The 18,935-nt window shown below is 41.6% G+C and overlaps 2 protein-coding genes across 2 annotated transcripts; one reads left to right on the top strand and one right to left on the bottom strand.

The window, feature by feature from the left end:
- Positions 1–12,648: 12,648 nt before the first annotated feature.
- On the top strand, positions 12,649–16,413 carry LOC121762552 (long chain base biosynthesis protein 2a-like). The gene is made up of 12 exons (XM_042158453.1): positions 12,649–12,868; positions 12,958–13,023; positions 13,470–13,558; positions 13,790–13,935; positions 14,026–14,150; positions 14,229–14,322; positions 14,436–14,599; positions 14,941–15,102; positions 15,412–15,538; positions 15,630–15,796; positions 15,879–15,986; positions 16,088–16,413. Exons 1-12 carry the CDS (start codon positions 12,746–12,748, stop codon positions 16,184–16,186), a joined length of 1,470 nt encoding a protein of 489 aa, XP_042014387.1. The 5' UTR covers positions 12,649–12,745; the 3' UTR covers positions 16,187–16,413.
- Positions 16,414–17,732: 1,319 nt separating this feature from the next.
- Positions 17,733–18,581, bottom strand: LOC121760839. The gene has a single exon (XM_042156441.1). The coding sequence runs from the start codon at positions 18,579–18,581 to the stop codon at positions 17,733–17,735; it is 849 nt and encodes a 282-aa protein (XP_042012375.1).
- Positions 18,582–18,935: the final 354 nt, after the last annotated feature.

The following is an 18,935-nucleotide window of genomic DNA, read 5'->3' as shown; positions in this document are numbered from 1 at the left end:
GTGTCGCGACTAGTGATTGAAAAGTAACTAAATTTTAATGTACTATTATAATTAGCGAATAAATGTCAACCACAAAATAAAAAATGGACAGGTAAGATTAAAATACAAAGGTTTCATTTTTATACATCAATTAAGTCATTGTAAGGCGTTTTAGTTATATGAACTAAAATGATTTAATAATGATCTCCGTCTAATGAACTAAATCAATCTAAAAGTGACTTATGTATTTGATTATGTATTAAGATTGGAAAAATATAAATGTAGTATTTTATGAAAGGGTTGTGTTAGTGTGCTAACTAATTTACAGTAATAACTAATAACTTTCAATTCTGTGTATTAAAATTATCAATACAAAGACATAATTATATCAATACAACATGTAAATTTAAATATCAACACAAAGACATAAGTTTATCAACACAATAATATTGATAAATTTATGTCTTTGTGTTGATATTTAACATACAAAATTGATATTAGTTAATATTAGTTATTACTATAACTTAGTTAATATTTAATCACACGCCTTTTTTGGAATATTTATCCTAAAAGCCAATAAATATGTGTCGCACTATAACGTTTACAACTTTAATATATGCGCAAATCATACGATTAACAAGTAATTGGCTTTAATTCAATTTCAAAAAAGAATAATTCTTAAACTAAAGTAATAAAAGAATAAAATATAATTGAGTCATTCAGAGTTGACAATTGACATTGTTTTCTAATGAGTGGAAATAAGGATTGATTTGGGTATATATACTGCAGGAATATATTAATACGTAAATAGGTCAAATGAAAATGATTTAAATGGTTTGTGGAATTTATAAATGAGATTGGCTAGACTTTTGAATCAATTCCTTTGCATGCATTGACATTTACAATAATTCATGCACGACACCTGGTGATGTTGATGGAGAAAATCAATATAGTCAACATTCATACATTGCTGTTTAATTTATATACTGATGGAGTACGTACTAAACAAGCCCAACAGCAGTAAAGCCCATCAGCCTAAAGCCCAAGAAAGAGTATCAGTTCGGCATGACTAAAGAGTATTAGTCCGGTATGACTAAAGAGTTCAGTTCGGCACAACCAAAGAGTTCGGCCCCAGCCTACAGCTCGGTAAAAGCCAACCAATCAAACTCTGCTCTCAGGTCGGCATCAAGCTCTACTCTCAGATCGGCAAAAGCTGCTCGGCAATAATTCAGCAGTTCGGTCTCAGTATTCGACCGAACTAGGAGACAGTGGACTCATGCAGGATTTCCACCTCCACTACACCCACGATCTATTTAGTGGTGTCAAGCAGTCTTTAACTCATGCAGGATAGTGGACCCATGCAAGATCGCCACGATCTCCACGACATCCACTACCTAGTAAATAGCTGCATGCCACGATCTTGGTTCAAGGTATAAATAGAACCTAGATCAGATAGATAGGGTTAGACTCTCTCGCTCTCTAGAGATCAAATATAAAATAGCAAGTCTGTATTGTAAGCTGTAAAAAACAGATCAAGCAATACAACTCTGCCCTCTTTTCTTCCCGTGGACGTAGATTTACTTCAGTAAATCGAACCACGTAAATTCTTTGTGTCGTGATCTGTATTTTCCAGCATTTACAAACATCAGAAATTCGCGGAAACATCACTGGCGCCGTCTGTGGGAAACGAAGAACAAAATTTGTGATAAAGCGAATTTTTGACCCTTTTCCACCCCAAAAATGCATACCAGATCACACACTACCCGTAATACCGTTCGTGAAAACCATGAGGAAGCTAGTCCAGCCCGCAGGTCCGGAAAACAGCCTCGGGAGACATCTACTTCCAGTTTTCACGATGAAGGAACAAGCCGCTCAAAAGGTCCACACACCGAGTCTTCCCAGCAGCCTGATTTGAATGAGGCTGTCAAGCTGTTCTTGGCTGAGAAGCAGGATGAGTTCTTAGCCTTCCTGCAAAAGAGCCAGCAGCCGGAGAAGACAACGGCGGATTCTCCCTCCTCATCCAGACATGAAAGTCACTACCGCAGTAGTGACGTGTCTTCCAGGAGAAAGAATCCTCAACCCCGACATGTTCCTGTTCTTCCTCGGTACCGGAACCACAGGAGAACTCCATCTCCTCCGTACCGAAGAGATGTCGGATTCGCCATGTATGGAGCATTAAAGACTCCGTTCTCGGACGATATCACCCGAACTCCTTTGCCGCGGAACTACTGGACACCGTCAATGACTTATGACGGGCTAGTGGATCCTCATGACTTCTTGGGACGCTATCAGTATAATATGGCGAACCAGGGTCTCAATGAGGTCCATATGTGCAAGCTGTTCCCCGAGCTGCTCATCGGGAACGCCAGAAGGTGGTTCGACAGCCTTCCTCAAGGCAGCATTAGATCCTACCGAGATCTAATGGATGCTTTCCACAGGAGGTTCTTTCAGAAAGCGGAAGCCCGAATTACTTCGGCTCAGCTGCTTTCTATACGTCAAGGTCACGACGAAAAGATCAGCGACTTCCTGACGAGATTCCATAAGGAATGCCTACAAGTAGATAATCTCAATGATCTACTTGTCATTTCGGCATTCCAAAATGGAATCCTGCCCGGAGCTCTCTACAGAAAGCTCGTGGAATGCAGTCCGCAAACAGCTCAAGAGATGTGGGACATTGCGGATCAGTTCTCCCGTGCCGATGAGGCAGACCGTCGAAAATGGTCTTTTGACAGCTCATCTAGAGGAGACGAAAAGAAGCCCGATCATAGCGATCAGAGGTTTCCTCGCCGAACTCCTTTTGAAAGAATTCAAAGGGCACCGGTACAAGGCAGATTGGGGCCACGTCTCAATCCTGAGAAGCCGCCCGCTCAGTTCGTACCCTTAAACAAGTCAAGAGCGGAAATTTTCGAACTACATTCCGATATGTTCGAAAAACCAAGGCGGATGACGAAATCGGCCGCGCGCCGACCTCCGGATCAATATTGCTCCTTCCATCAAGACTACGGTCACGATACCGAGGAGTGCCGACATTTGGCTGCAGGTATTGATGCCCTTGTGAAAGCAGGGACGTTAAAAAAATACCAAAGCAAGCAGCCGAAAAGGAACAAAAAGCAGGGAAGTGCGAACTGCGCTCCTCAGGATCCGAAAGGGCAACAGGATCCCGAAGACGATAACGAGCCGCAATATGATGGAGTAATCCTAACTATTGACGCTCTCCCTGCCGAGAAGACTAAATCGTCTCTGAAGTCATAGAGCAGAAAAAGGCTTTTGACGAGCTCAAGAGTTATTTAACCGAGCTTCCAATTCTCTCTGCTCCAACAGATGCCGAAGTGATTTTCTTATACTTAGCGGCATCCGATCAAACCATTTGCGCGGTGCTTGTACGAGAAGAAGGCCTAAAGCAGTTTCCCATCTACTTTACAAGCCGAGCATTAAGAGGTCCAGAAACAAGGTATCAACCTCTGGAGAAAATTGCTCTGGCGTTAGTAAATGCAGCAAGGAAACTGCGGCCATACTTCTATGCTCACAAGGTATGCGTCTTAACCGATCTGCCTCTTCGGCAAGTTTTGACCAAGCCAGAAGCATCAGGCAGAATCGCCAAATGGGCCATAGAGCTGGGAGAACACTCAATCGAGTACCTACCTCGGAAAGCCATCAAGGGACAAGCCTTGGCAGATTTTCTTGCAGAGGCCAAGTTCGATCAAGCAATCCCTGTCATTGCCGAACAGAAAAATTCTGCCAATGCCGAACTAGCACAGCCCTTGGAATCCGAAGTAGAGCCGCCAGACTGCTGGAGCGGATTCGTAGATGGAGCTTCAAACAAGATGGGAAGTGGAGCTGGTATTTTACTCGTCGCTCCCGACGGACACGAGGTAATCTACTCACTTCGGTTCCTATTCCCCACTACTAATAATGAAGCCGAGTACGAAGCCCTCCTGGCCGGACTCCAGTTAGCGCAAAGTCTGCTCGTCAAATCTCTCAAAGTCCATTGTGATTCACAAGTCATAGTAAATCACATGTTGGGTACAAGTGAAGCTCGTGACGAGAGAATGAAGAAGTATTTGGACAAAGCGCAAAGCATCAGCCGAAGTTTCTCCTATTTTCGGATAATCCGCATTCCCAGAGCGGAAAATAGCCGAGCAGATACCTTAAGTAAGTTGGCCTCAGATCCGAGCTCAAAGGCGGAAGAATTAATGCATCGAAGCATTGATGAAGCCGAGGTACGTTCAGTATCCAGCTCGCCGAACTGGATGACGCCAATCTTGCAGTATCTGGATCAAGGACAATTGCCCGAGGATAAGAGAGAAGCTCGGAAGATCACGTGCCGAGCACTTCGGTACGAACTTCATGAAGGAGTCCTCTTTAGAAAGTCTTACCTCCAGCCGTTATTGCGGTGCGTAGGACCAGAAGAGACGGACTACATCCTCAGAGAAGTTCATGAAGGATCGTGCGGTAGCCACGTCGGAGCTAGAGCTTTAGCTAAAAAAGGCATTGGACTTCGTCTGGAAGAACATAGTGTGCCGATTTGGCATCCCCCACATCCTCATCTCGGATAACGGGACTCAGTTCACCGACAAGACGTTCAAGAATTGATGCCAAGAGCTGAACATTCAACAGCGGTTCACTTCGGTCTCTCATCCACAAGCAAACGGACAAACGGAGGTAACAAATCGTATCCTGGTGAAAGGGTTAAAAGCTCGGTTAGAACAAGCCAAAGGACAATGGGTAGAAAATCTCCCTCAAGTCCTATGGTCCTACCGAACTACACCCACAACCTCCAACGGTGAAACTCCGTACAGTCTTGCGTACGGCACTGAAGCCGTGATTCCGGTGGAGATCGGCATACCCAGTCCCCGAACTCTAAATTTCTCAGCAGAAATGAATGACGACGGACTGAGAGCCGAGCTAGATCTTGCCGAGGAAAGAAGAGAATTGGCATGCATAAAAGCAGCCAAGTACAAGGAGCAAGTAGCCCGGTATTACAACCAAAGGGTGAAGAAGCTGCAATTTCAAGTGGGAGATCTCGTCTTGAGAAACAACGAAGTAAGCCGAGCAGAAAAGCTGGGCAAGCTCGAACCCACATGGGAAGGTCCGTATCGGGTGTCAGAAGTACTCGGCAAAGGGTCTTACAAATTGGCTCACATGTCGGGAGAACAGGTACCCCGAACATGGCACATTTCCAACCTCAAGAAGTTCCATTTGTAAGAGACAGTCCGGTCAGACAGTCCTGGTGCGTAGGACCAGAAGAGACGGACTACATCCTCAGAGAAGTTCATGAAGGATCGTGCGGTAGCCACGTCGGAGCTAGAGCTTTAGCTAAAAAAGGCATTGGACTTCGTCTGGAAGAACATAGTGTGCCGATTTGGCATCCCCCACATCCTCATCTCGGATAACGGGACTCAGTTCACCGACAAGACGTTCAAGAATTGATGCCAAGAGCTGAACATTCAACAGCGGTTCACTTCGGTCTCTCATCCACAAGCAAACGGACAAACGGAGGTAACAAATCGTATCCTGGTGAAAGGGTTAAAAGCTCGGTTAGAACAAGCCAAAGGACAATGGGTAGAAAATCTCCCTCAAGTCCTATGGTCCTACCGAACTACACCCACAACCTCCAACGGTGAAACTCCGTACAGTCTTGCGTACGGCACTGAAGCCGTGATTCCGGTGGAGATCGGCATACCCAGTCCCCGAACTCTAAATTTCTCAGCAGAAATGAATGACGACGGACTGAGAGCCGAGCTAGATCTTGCCGAGGAAAGAAGAGAATTGGCATGCATAAAAGCAGCCAAGTACAAGGAGCAAGTAGCCCGGTATTACAACCAAAGGGTGAAGAAGCTGCAATTTCAAGTGGGAGATCTCGTCTTGAGAAACAACGAAGTAAGCCGAGCAGAAAAGCTGGGCAAGCTCGAACCCACATGGGAAGGTCCGTATCGGGTGTCAGAAGTACTCGGCAAAGGGTCTTACAAATTGGCTCACATGTCGGGAGAACATGTACCCCGAACATGGCACATTTCCAACCTCAAGAAGTTCCATTTGTAAGAGACAGTCCGGTCAGTCAGTCTTGAGTCCTGTTCGGTCAATGTGCTTTATTTGGTTTGCTTGGTCTTTGTTTGTCTCTGTGCGTTTTGTCTATGTGTTTTGTCTCTCTGTGCGTGTCGTCTCTTACAAATGTTACTGAGGTATCTTATTCTTCGAAGGCTGATCCCCTTCTTAGAACATATACAAGCCCACGATTGTGAGTCAAAGCTTCTGAAGAGGATACAAGACCACAATTCAGCTTAAACAAGCAGTTCGTCTGAAACGAGCTGCAACAAGCCAACGATTGTGAGTCAAAGCTTCTACAGGAGATACAAGACCACAATTCAGCTTAAACAAGCAGTTCGTCTGAAACGAGCTGCAACAAGCCAACGATTGTGAGTCAAAGCTTCTACAGGAGATACAAGACCACAATTCAGCTTAAACAAGCAGTTCGTCTGAAACGAACTGCAATAAGCCAACGATTGTGAAGTCCAAGCTTCTAAAGAGGATACAAGACCACAATTCAGCTTAAGAATCAAGCACTTCGTCTGAAACGAACTGCAACAAAAGTCCTGTTCTCGCGATAAAACTTGCCTGAATTAGGACAAGGGAAAGTCCGATCCACGCGATAAAACTCGCCGAATTAGGACAAGGGAAAGTCCGATCCCCAAATTAGGACAACGGAAAGTCCGATCCGAGCGATAAAACTCGCCAAATTAGGACACAAGCTTAGTCCGGTCAAAGATGTTTATTTCATCAGACCAAAGACGAGTCCGGCCAAAGATGTTTATTTCATCAGACCAAAGACGAGTCCGGCCAAAGATGTTTATTTCATCAGACCAAAGACGAGTCCGGCCAAAGATGTTTATTTCATCAGACCAAAGACGAGTCCGGCCAAAGATGTTTATTTCATCAGACCAAAGACGAGTCCGGTCAAAGATGTTTATTTCATCAGACCAAAGACGAGTCCGGCCAAAGATGTTTATTTCATCAACCCAAAGACGAGTCCGATCAAAGATGTTTATTTCATCAACCCAAAGACGAGTCCGGTCAAAGATGTTTATTTCATCAGACCAAAGACGAGTCCGGTCAAAGATGTTTATTTCATCAGACCAAAGACGAGTCCGGTCAAAGATGTTTATTTCATCAGACCAAAGACGAGTCCGGTCAAAGATGTTTATTTCATCAGACCAAAGATGAGTCCGGTCAAAGAAGAGTTCACTTCATAAGACCGAGGACAAACATCAACTTACCCCGTACCTTTATCCAGAATGCCGAAGTATTTCACTTCGCTTTTCGGGGGGGGTAGTGATGGAGTACGTACTAAACAAGCCCAACAGCAGTAAAGCCCATCAGCCTAAAGCCCAAGAAAGAGTATCAGTTCGGCATGACTAAAGAGTATTAGTCCGGTATGACTAAAGAGTTCAGTTCGGCACAACCAAAGAGTTCGGCCCCAGCCTACAGCTCGGTAAAAGCCAACCAATCAAACTCTGCTCTCAGGTCGGCATCAAGCTCTACTCTCAGATCGGCAAAAGCTGCTCGGCAATAATTCAGCAGTTCGGTCTCAGTATTCGACCGAACTAGGAGACAGTGGACTCATGCAGGATTTCCACCTCCACTACACCCACGATCTATTTAGTGGTGTCAAGCAGTCTTTAACTCATGCAGGATAGTGGACCCATGCAAGATCGCCACGATCTCCACGACATCCACTACCTAGTAAATAGCTGCATGCCACGATCTTGGTTCAAGGTATAAATAGAACCTAGATCAGATAGATAGGGTTAGACTCTCTCGCTCTCTAGAGATCAAATATAAAATAGCAAGTCTGTATTGTAAGCTGTAAAAAACAGATCAAGCAATACAACTCTGCCCTCTTTTCTTCCCGTGGACGTAGATTTACTTCAGTAAATCGAACCACGTAAATTCTTTGTGTCGTGATCTGTATTTTCCAGCATTTACAAACATCAGAAATTCGCGGAAACATCATATACCTAAGTCAGTAATTAATAATTTAATAGTGAATTTGTGTGTCTTGTCTAATAAGGACAGTAATTAGTATAATTCAAATTCATAATGCCAATTCCCAAATTAAGTGAGCCCATTTATGATTTTATGTTAAGTGAGTTTTGTTCTTGACTGAAAATATGCATCGGATTATATTATAATTAGAGTGTCCTAATTAACAATTATTTTTCTTGAAATGAATGAAATTGATGTGGAAATGGTAGAGGTCCCCTCACAGTGGGAATATCTTTATCAATTCGTTGTAAGGATGAGAATATTTGTGGTTTATGATTTAATCAAGATTGGGCTATGTAGTTTCATGCTATAGTTATTAATTAGTCTCAAATAATTAAAATAAGTGGAACAAATGTGTATCGATATTTGCTATCACATTCCTATGTTTGTGACTGAATAAAGTACTCCATCGCCCATATAATGATGTTGCACGTTGAAATTCACATATGTGTCGACAATATATGACATGGAATAATTTGTCAAGAAATGTCTAATTTTAAAATATTATTTACACTTTATAACCGAGATTATATATAAGATTTTGAATTGAAATGTCGCATTTGAACTCCGATTTAGTACTATAGTCTGGAGTCGACAACTGAGTAATACAAAATATGTATCAATAAGAAAATAATATTCCTCTGTCATAAAACTCAACGTTTAGGAATTTTATAATCCTTACACAAACACAAATTTCATTTAGAGCCCACAAAAATTAATATTGGAGTAATGGGGTGTTTTGACCTAATAATTCATTGCTATAATTCAATGCCTCAAACTCAATGGCATGGATTGATCGAGACACACGTGCGCATATATTAAGTGTCTTTAATATTTGTTGTTTTTATTTTTGTATGTGACATATTGTCATTAACTATTAATCATTAATGACTTATTTGATGATTAAACTCGAGATTTTAAATTGTGATAAAATTTAAGATACAATTAATATTGATTATATTATAAGCTATAAAATTGTATTTCATTTTTATTGAATATGTCCCACTCCCACTAAAGAATCGTCAAAGCCAAATCGTTTTGGAATGTCAAGAGCATGATTTCGAATTTCCCCTCGATTTATTTCATTACTAGTATTTATGCATTATTACAAGAATTGAATGCAAATCAAAGTTGATGGAAAAAAGGGTATGGTCCATTGGTCCCTCTCTGATGCTGCAAGATTCTATTCCCTCGAAAAGATGAAAATCCGATTGAAATCATGTCCAAGGATTACCTTCTATAAATACTTGTTGGTTTGCAATGAAATTCATCATCAGACCAAGGTGAATAGAACAGGGAAGAGCGGTGTTGCATGAAATAGTAGAGTGAAGTTTGGTAGCCAAGGATGACTTGCCTATATTCTTTATAGGTTTCATAATTTGTATGAAACTAATATGATTTTTAGGCATCATCCTGTGGCTATCCAAACTCCCTCTCTTTTATCATGCTTGGCCGTCTTCTTTCTTATCCTGTTAGCAATGGCGGATTTAGGAGAGATGTCATGACGTCAACGAAGAAGGTTGTTGAAAGGCAGGTGATGTAGTATCCATCTTAGTGATGAATTACGAAGTGAACTCCAACCTAGATGTAGTTGGGGTAAAATTGTTGCATTGTGGGTTGAAGCAACTTCATTGCCAACTTAAATAGAGTTTTTCAACCCTCACATGGCAGGTAGTGGGGACAATCAACTGCAATTAATGATTAATGAATCACAATTTATAGGTGATGTGAATATTTTATATGTTTATAGACCGGGAGAATCGATCCAATTACTAGCAAGTTCACAATCTCTCCCCGCCACCCCTCTGAACTAACAGTGTCAAATGCATTTATGCTATTTGTGTTTGATATGTGTCCTTGTGTGTAACTCGCTGGTAATTGGATTGGTCCTTTCGATCTGTCTTGCGAAGGAATAAGAGAAGATAAGATAAGAGATAGTTTGGTCAATTTATATATTTTGACAGAAAGAAAAAAGAGAAAAAAAGAAAAAATCCTCTAAAATGAAAAAATTGCATGTTTTGATCCCATATTTAAAAGAAATACGAATTATGTAAATCCCAAATGGCAAATACTGAGAAACCAATAAATTTAATTCCAAAAAATTAAAATTTTTCATAAAAATGAAAGCAAAAGTAGTGGAAGAATAAAATTAAACATTTACGAATAAAAAGCTTCAGGCCATCCCGCAACGCTGTCTCTTATCCGTCTCATCTCTTCACTATTCATGGGCCCCACTGTACTTTTCATCTCATCTCTTAACTAAGAAACAACACCTGCAACCCTGCATCTCTTAACCATCTCTTAACCATCTCATCCCTTAACTATTTATTCAATTTCATTTTTTATTTTTATTTCGAATAAATTCAATTAATAAAAACACACTTCATTAAATAAAATAAAATTACAATTTAAAATGCTAAAAAATAAAAAAGTGGAAAAAAAATTAAAATACATAATTTAAAAAACAATTTTATATAAATTATAAAAACTACTCCGCCGGCGAATCATCCCCCGAAGGCGGTGGCGGTGCACTCAAGCCACCTGTAGGTGGAATACTAATTTGTCTTGTCATATACTCAATTCCGGCAAGATGAGCTTGATATTGGGGAGGAGTCATGCGGGAAGTGTCAGCCATCGTGGCGGTCAAGTACATGAACAATAGGGTGTTCGAGCCCGAGACCGCGCCCGCATGGCTTGATTTGTTAGAAGTGGTTGCAGAAATGATCAAGTTAGGATTGGCTTGATCAACCAAGCCGATGACTTGATCAAGCACGATGACTTGATCAAGTCATCGGTAATCAAGCGCGATGACTTGATCAAGCCGGTAATCAAGCGCGATGACTTGATCAAGCGTGTTGAAGGAAATTGCTTGATCAACAAAGTCTTGTTGCTTGAAAAAAGTGGAGATGTTCGTACACGAGGAAAAACAAGCGACAGCTCCCAATAAGCTGTCATCGCACGAGTCAACACCTCACGAACTCAGCTCGTGACTGTACCCATGCTCACAGCTAAGATGTCGGGACCACGAACGTACTTGGAGAGACGTGTTGCTCAATGGAATGAAGAAAATAGAGAGTTTGCAGAGTTAGTTTTGATTAATGTTGATAAAGTATGATTAGTCTTGTACTATGGAGATTAAGGAGAGATTCTAGATCATTCCAATATGGAGTATATGTAATAGGTAGGGTATTGCTGTAAGTTTACAATCAATGAAAAATGCAGAATTGAAAACTTTCTCCAAATACATTTCTAGCATGTCTACTCTCCTCTTTTTCATAGCTTTCGCAGCTTATTTTCATGATTCGCCTCAGCCCCTCCTCCCTCTAGCCGCCTTCGCCGCCTTGGTCCCTTGCGGCCGAAGGCGCTCACTGGAGGAGCCCCCTGCATCGGTGGTCGTGCCCTCAACCTCTTGTGAGGCGTTGCCTGACCCGCCCTCACTAGACGAGTATTGACCATCCGTCGTGTGCTTCGTGCGTTTCGAGCTCGAGCCCGTGCTGGACTGGACACCGCCAACCCACCTTTCAACGTCTTTGACCGCCTCCCAAACATCGACATATTTGAATTCTTTGATGTTGTCATAAAAAAAGACTCGCAAAGCCGCTCTCAGAATGTCGGCTCCACTGGCTTCGCTTTGGTAATTCGCCGCTTTATTCTTGTAGATCCCGCAAAATTTTTTGACATCTCTGTCGACTCGATCAAAATGTCTGCGGAGCATCTTCATGGTGCGGCGGCGTGAGCCCTTTGGCTTGTTCTCGTTATAGGCGTCGGTGACCTTTTTCCAAAAATACTTGCGGGTTTGTTGATTCCCGACGATGGGATCGGACGCTGACCCAAGCGTTGAACAGAGTCATCGTGTCTTTGCGGCTGTATGGATGACGTCCTACATCCTCCTCCTCCTCCGCGGAGCTTCCACCGCCTCGTCCTCCTTCCGGAGTGGGTTCAGCCGGAAAATCCTCCCTAATTTGGGATAATCCCTGCGATTGACCATACCTCGGGGAGGGGGGGACGAGAGTATGCATCCCCGTCAAAATAGGGTGGTTGGTACGCACCGGCGTACCAACCGGAACCGGAAGCACCCAAGACATTGTACATGTCCCCAGTCGCCAAACGTGTTCAAGTCATAGCCGCCGGAGCCGTCAGAATTTCCGTTGCCGGACATTTTGAGATGAAAATTGGAGAGGTGAGATGAAAATTGGAGAGAAAAGAGAGATGAATTGAGAATAATAGATGTGTGTTTGTGTGTATAATGAGAATGAAAGAAGAGTATTTATATAATAAAAAAGAAAAAAAATAAAAAAATAAAAAATAGTAATATTACCGTTTTTAATTTTTATTAAAATCGAATTTTAAAAAAATGATTTATTGCTTCAGCATGACGATGCCCACTAGCGGGCCGGCGAGTGGGCGCCACGCCTAGCGCCAGCGCGCCACGTAGCGCTGGTGCGTGGCGAGCTTTCTCGTGAACCCACCCTCCGGGACGAGACAGGGACGAGACGGAGGGCTGCATCGGTGTCTCACTGCCGTCTCGTCTCTCTGAGACGAGACCGAGACGGGGGCGAGACGCATTGCGGATGGTCTCACTTTATTTCGCAATTTAGAGACGAAGAAAAAAAAAGTGAAAAAAAAGTGAGGAAGAGAGAGGGGAGCGAGTCAAACTCAATCTGCTTCCTTCCACCATTCTCTCTCTCACCATTGGGATCTCCTCTGTTCGAATTAGATCAAGATGATCATCCCCTATCTCACCGCCTTAACCACCTACTTCAGCTACGGCCTACTCTTCGCCTTCGGCCAGCTGCGTGATTTTTTCCGCAAGTCTGTCGATTGGTGGTCTGCTAGCACCCTTCAGGTACGAGCTGGACGATACGCATTTTTCTTCGATTTGTTTCTCCTGTAGGCGCTGAATCTGATTATCAATGCGTTTTTGTGCTATGGAAGGGCTATGCGCCGATCTGTTTGGGGCTTGAAGATTTCTACATTCGCCGCCTGTATTTGAGAATTCAGGTTCGTGTTTTGCATCCGCATTTCCTCCTTACTTTTGTTGGCTTCGTCGTCAATGTTTTAAGTATTTTGTGATTTATTATGATTTATGAACTGATTGCATTTTCCTTGTATTTTATGTCAATTGGTGTCATTTTCGTATGCTTAGTGAACTTCGTATTGAATTTGGGAATGACTTGTTTCTGCTAAAGTTGAATAGGTTGAATTTGGGAATAAGTTGAATTGATAGTAAGGAAAGAGGTAATGATGTCATTTCGTCTATGATAGTAGTATAATGTAATCAGTGTAAACACAATTGGTCATGAATCTTAAACAGACGAGCTAGATTGGATTCCGTTAATCGTAAATAGTGGTTGGATGGCCGTGATTTCACTATGTTGGATTCTATAGTAGTCTCTCTACATTGTCAGAGGAATGAACTTGCTTTGTAAATCATATGTGATTTTCAGGATTGCTTCAACAGACCAATATCAAGCCCTCCGGATGCTTGGTTTGATGTGGTGGAGCGTGTCTCCAATGATAACAACAAAACACTAAAGTAAGAATCTACCTCCTAATTTTATTTTATCTCACTAATCACAACCAAAGTCCCTAATCACTTAGTTATAAATTCTATTTTGATTATATACTTTAGCACTATAAGAGACCAATCACCATATATTCAGGTAGAATGGAAAATTCTAGCTTCCATATGAATTCAGGACCATGGTCCTTCAGCATGGAACTCACTTTGAATTCAACCCTTACTCAATTGGTATTTTTTCTGTAGGCGAACAACAAAAGTAAATAGGTGTCTGAACTTGGGATCTTATAACTATCTAGGATTTGCTGCAGCAGATGAATACTGCACACCTCGTGTAATTGAGTGCCTGAAGAAATATACCCCAAGCACCTGTAGTACTCGTGTTGATGGAGGTAAATGTGTTTCCTCATTATATTGCCCGTTGCCACACTGAAGCATGTATCTGCTTATGTGTATTTTGATGAATAAAACGCTTTGATCAGGCACAACAATATTGCATGCTGAAATGGAGGAGTGTGTTGCCAATTTTGTGGGAAAGCCAGCTGCTATTGTATTTGGGATGGGTTATGTAACAAATTCGGCCATTCTTCCCGTGCTAATTGGAAAGGTACAGAGAATTAGTTGGCTAACTCGACTTTGAAATATTTTGTTATTTTGTATAGTCCTCACTTTGGGAATTTTTCAGGGTGGCCTGATCATTAGTGACTCTCTGAACCATAACTCAATAGTCAATGGTGCCCGTGGATCTGGGGCTACTGTTCGAGTTTTCCAGCATAACAGTATGTTCTAATGTTTAGATAATTAATAATAATATTAATAATAATAAGAATAACAATAATAAGAACAATAATATCTTTATGCCATCATTTGATTCTCTGGATATCCTTTGCAGCACCATCCCATTTGGAGAGTGTTCTGAGGGAGCAAATTGCAGATGGTCAACCTAGAACACACAGGCCCTGGAAAAAGATAATTGTTGTGGTGGAGGGAATCTACAGTATGGAAGGTGAACTTTGCAAGCTCCCTGAAATTGTTTCCATCTGCAAGAAATACAAGGTATATATCAGTACAAGATATTGCTACCTCCATATTTGCTGATTGCTAGCATTCTCCACTCTTTTCTTTTATAAAGTTTGTGCATTAATCGGTTCAGAATCTTCAGATGAATTTTCAGTCTCTCTATGTCTAGCTTCTCTTTATAAAGAGTGTATATGACTAAATATACATGCCTATGTGGTGTAATTATTTCAAAACGAAACTCTGGGATCTGCTTTTCAAGCCCTCTAAATATTAATTTTTGGTACTTTTATTTTTGTTATTTTCCCCACGTGTTCTGGCTCTTTCATGAGATCCAATTTGATCCTTGTTACCTGTTCCCATTTTTTCCTTTTGAACAGGCATTTGTTTATCTTGATGAAGCTCACAGCATTGGGGCTGTTGGGAAAAGTGGAAGAGGTGTTTGTGAACTCCTAGGAGTTGATACTGCTGATGTGGACATAATGATGGGAACTTTCACTAAATCATTTGGATCTAGTGGTGGTTATATTGCAGGATCCAAGGTGCATCCCATAAGTACTCTGTCAAGATTTTAAATATTGTGTTAGAACAACTAAAAATATGGCAAAGCTTTAGGGCTCTATGCCCTCTTTTTCGACATCTAACTATGCTAGTGAGCAAAATTAGCTCCAAGAATGGCATGCCATCTCGTAAGTAGTATCAATTGATTGGCATGAATAATGCATTTGTTTGCCAAGGGTGATGTTCGTAAGGATGGTTTCTTTACTTTATTTTACATGTCATGCTGACATGGAGATGTCTGTTAATTTCTTTATCTTGCAATGGTGCATGCTGACATTTTCTTCCCCCAGGAACTTATTCAATACCTGAAATACACATGCCCTACTCATCTTTATGCCACGTCAATATCAGCACCGGCTGCTCAGCAAATTATTTCTTCCATCAAGGTTGTTCTTGGAGAAGATGGTTCTAGCAGAGGTCAGACTTTTCTGTCCCTCGTTGCGACTCAACTTTTCAGCTTCATGTCTCTTCCAATAGTTTTACAACTTCGGGCATTTTGTCAAAACAGGGGCTCAGAAACTAGCTAGGATTCGTGAGAACAGCAACTTTTTCAGGTCTGAATTGCAGAAAATGGGGTTTGAGGTTCTAGGTGATAATGATTCCCCTGTAATGCCTATAATGCTCTACAATCCGGCAAAAATTCCCGCCTTTTCACGAGAGTGCCTCAAACGGAATGTAAGCATTGTTTTCTTCTCATATGCTGTTTCTTCCATGTTTCTCATCATTAGCACAACCTAATTCGATCATGGAATTATAGGTTGCTGTGGTGACGGTTGCTTTCCCAGCCACCCCATTACTGCTGGCCCGTGCTCGCATTTGCATTTCCGCTTCTCATTCAAGAGAAGACCTTCTCAAAGCTTTAGAGGTTAGTCTTACTGTCGTTTGCAAGTGCTCTCATTGGCATTGCATGATTTGTTTGTAAGGGGAATGTTGGGGGATCAATATCTAACTGCATGAGACTGGCAGGTTATCGGCACAGTAGGGGATATGGTGGGTGTAAAATACTTTCCCGCCGAGCCGAATAAGCAACAAGTGGAGGTAGGACAGGTTAAGAAGGTAGATTGAAGAAACATAATTGTTGCGACAGTTTCTCAGCCAATTTAGAATGGTTATATAGGAATATCGTTGCCGCTGCTTTTATGAAAGTGGTATTGTAATTTATGCAAGTGGCGTAGTAAGTTGCATAACTTTAGTTGTTTGTTGTGATATTCACCCCCAATTCTGGGATTAATATCTTCTTGCAATTGTAAATGTTTTCAACTTTGGTATTCATCTCCTAATTGTGTTTGATCTGGGACTGCTTTTTTTGTCCAAAGTCTCATACACAGTTTGCTACTTTGTGTTAATATTTAGTTTTGCTGTCCATTTCGAACAATTCATATGCACATTTGATGAAAAAGCCAATGGCTCAATAGAACATAACCTCATATTTCATAGGCCCCAAAAATCTAGTAATCGAAACACATGAACAAAACGAAATGCCATAAAAGGATCTAAACTGAGAAGTGAGAGTTCCGATTTGAACAACAAGAAGACGTAGGGGCTAATATATAGTAGCATCACTGCATCACATTATGCTTCCTAATCTATCATGCCAAATTCACATCTAAATTGTCGAAAGAACAGTCCCAACAACAAAAACTTCAGTCATCGCACGTCCATTCTGGCATTTAGAGCCAGACAAGTATAAAAGTTATACTGATACTTATGATAGAAGACTAGATCACCTGCATAACTATTTTAAATTCAACGTACTCAATCCTAAAACTAAGATGATTCCCACAGTTAAATTAGCAGCAGCAGATCAGGGCAAATCGTTCCATCAGAAGATAGAACGTAAAACATAAATGTTCAACTGAGGAAGGAACCCAAAGCAATCAACAAGAGGACATAAAAAAACTACGATGGGAATCAGAAAAAAGATCGATTCTTCAAGAATTCTGTGCATCCTACAGATAAATAAAGGTGGTCACCAGGTTCACCTTTGTAATAAGGCTATAGAAAGAACCAATCTTGAAAATGATCACAATGGCACCTTGGTCTATGCTTAATGCTTTTCATCACTAGCTATCACTTCACCCCTATGTTTTATACCCTCAGGCCTCATGAATTTCCTAATAGCCAATTCCTACAACCTCAGACAAATGGCATAGAGTTCACCTAGATTATAATGAAAAGGATAACGAGGCAGATAGAATTTTCACAAGGCCGGGCACAAAGTATACCAACTAGACCAACATAAAAGAAGCCATATTCAAAAACTAATAAGACATAGAATAACAACAAACACCAAGCATTCTCAGTGACACCGAACTCATGTCATTTCAAAAAGAGATCCAAAAGTTGTTATTCACACTGTAACCACAGCTGCATCATACCGATAGTAACTGCCACAATCAGAGCAAAAGTGTACATCTAGTAGGTTATGATCAATCAGCAAGCTGACAGACCATCTATGCAAAGAGTACAAGTTTACCAAACTAAAAGCAGCAAGAAAACTAATCAACATATCCTAAACTACACATATAGACCGAGTTCGTATATGCACTACGATTTTCAGCAAAATGAGCATCCAAAAACTCCTCCAAACAAGTCTTTCCATCAACAAAGCTCACGGGAATGATCTATCGAGTTTCTGGATAGACGAATACAGTTTCCTTCGTATCCCAACCTCATTAATCCCCATATCCTTAAGATCTTCAAGTGTCAGCAAAGGCAGCACCTCATCGTCCACCCCATGAACCTCAAACAGTGTCACATACTTCCCTAACCCCAAATCATTAAGCCACATCCTCACACCACTACTATCCCCATCCTCTCCCATTTCATGGGAATGTCGACCATCCCTCAATCCCCTCTGCTTTCCACCTACATTGTCATGATCTCCACTCAATTTACGATTCTCGTTATCATCGTCATCAAACGAATGATTAGGGCTAGACGGATCAGAATCCTCGACTACTAAATCGCCACTAATCTGATTACCACCTAATTCCCCCTCTCCCTCGCCTACTATGTGTTGATTTTGATCGTGTTCCCCACTCTCAGCATCACTAGGCAATCCAAGATCCCCAATTTCCTGGTCCCCAATCCTCCGAGATTTCTCCATAACCCCACTCTTCAAATTGGATGACCTAACCCTCTTTCTCTGGAAATCCCTATCCCGATTAGCGGCACTGAAACTCCTCCAGCTCCCAATCGCCACATCTTCTTCCAAATCAGATTTCCCCACTCCTTCGCCCTTGCCACGCTCATCGGCGGCGGCGCTCTTGGTGAATTTGGAATTCGCGGTTTTGGCGGTTCGAGGCTTTCTGGGTGTGGGCGCGCCCTTCCCGGGCTTCCACTGCTGCTGTATCTTGCGGGGGGCGGGGTTTTCGTAGTAGGGCTGGTGCAATCTCACGCTTGGGCGGCGCATCCGCTTGCCGTTCTCCTGCGGCGCCTCGTCGCCGTTGAGCTGCATTGCTCTCCGCTACGCAGCAGCTGCTTTTCTGTGTGGAGAAAATTGAACAATTTAGTGGGTTTCAGCAACAAAGAAAGAGTAAGAATCGTGGATCAATTGAGATGGTGGAATGAATGAGAGAGAGAGTTCAGTGTGTATGATGAATGTGGAATGAGTGTGAACTCTATTTATAATTATATTTAATATAGGGGATATTTTTAGAGAAATAATAAATTGTGGAATGTTTATGAAACAGTATTAATTAGGAGAATTCAAAATATCATGTACTTCTATTTTTGCTAAAATCATCAAGTCAACTTATTTAAATTATATTCATGTATGGTTTAGGAAAAGGAAAAGAAGTTATAGTACAAA

Source organism: Salvia splendens, chromosome 13 (genome assembly GCF_004379255.2).
Source record: "Salvia splendens isolate huo1 chromosome 13, SspV2, whole genome shotgun sequence".
In the NCBI taxonomy this organism is placed as follows: Eukaryota; Viridiplantae; Streptophyta; class Magnoliopsida; order Lamiales; family Lamiaceae; genus Salvia; species Salvia splendens.
The sequence above is the reverse complement of the archived record's forward strand: the minus strand, read 5'-3'. Positions and strand labels throughout refer to the sequence as shown.

Coding starts and splice junctions, on each gene's coding strand:
- LOC121760839 (XM_042156441.1), bottom strand. CDS start 18,581: ATGCAGCTCAACGGCGACGAGGCGCCGCAGGAGAACGGCAAGCGGATG.
- LOC121762552 (XM_042158453.1), top strand. CDS start 12,746: ATGATCATCCCCTATCTCACCGCCTTAACCACCTACTTCAGCTACGGC. Junction 14,151..14,228: donor TTCCCGTGCTAATTGGAAAG/GTACAGAGAATT, acceptor GGAATTTTTCAG/GGTGGCCTGATCATTAGTGA. Junction 14,323..14,435: donor TCGAGTTTTCCAGCATAACA/GTATGTTCTAAT, acceptor TATCCTTTGCAG/CACCATCCCATTTGGAGAGT.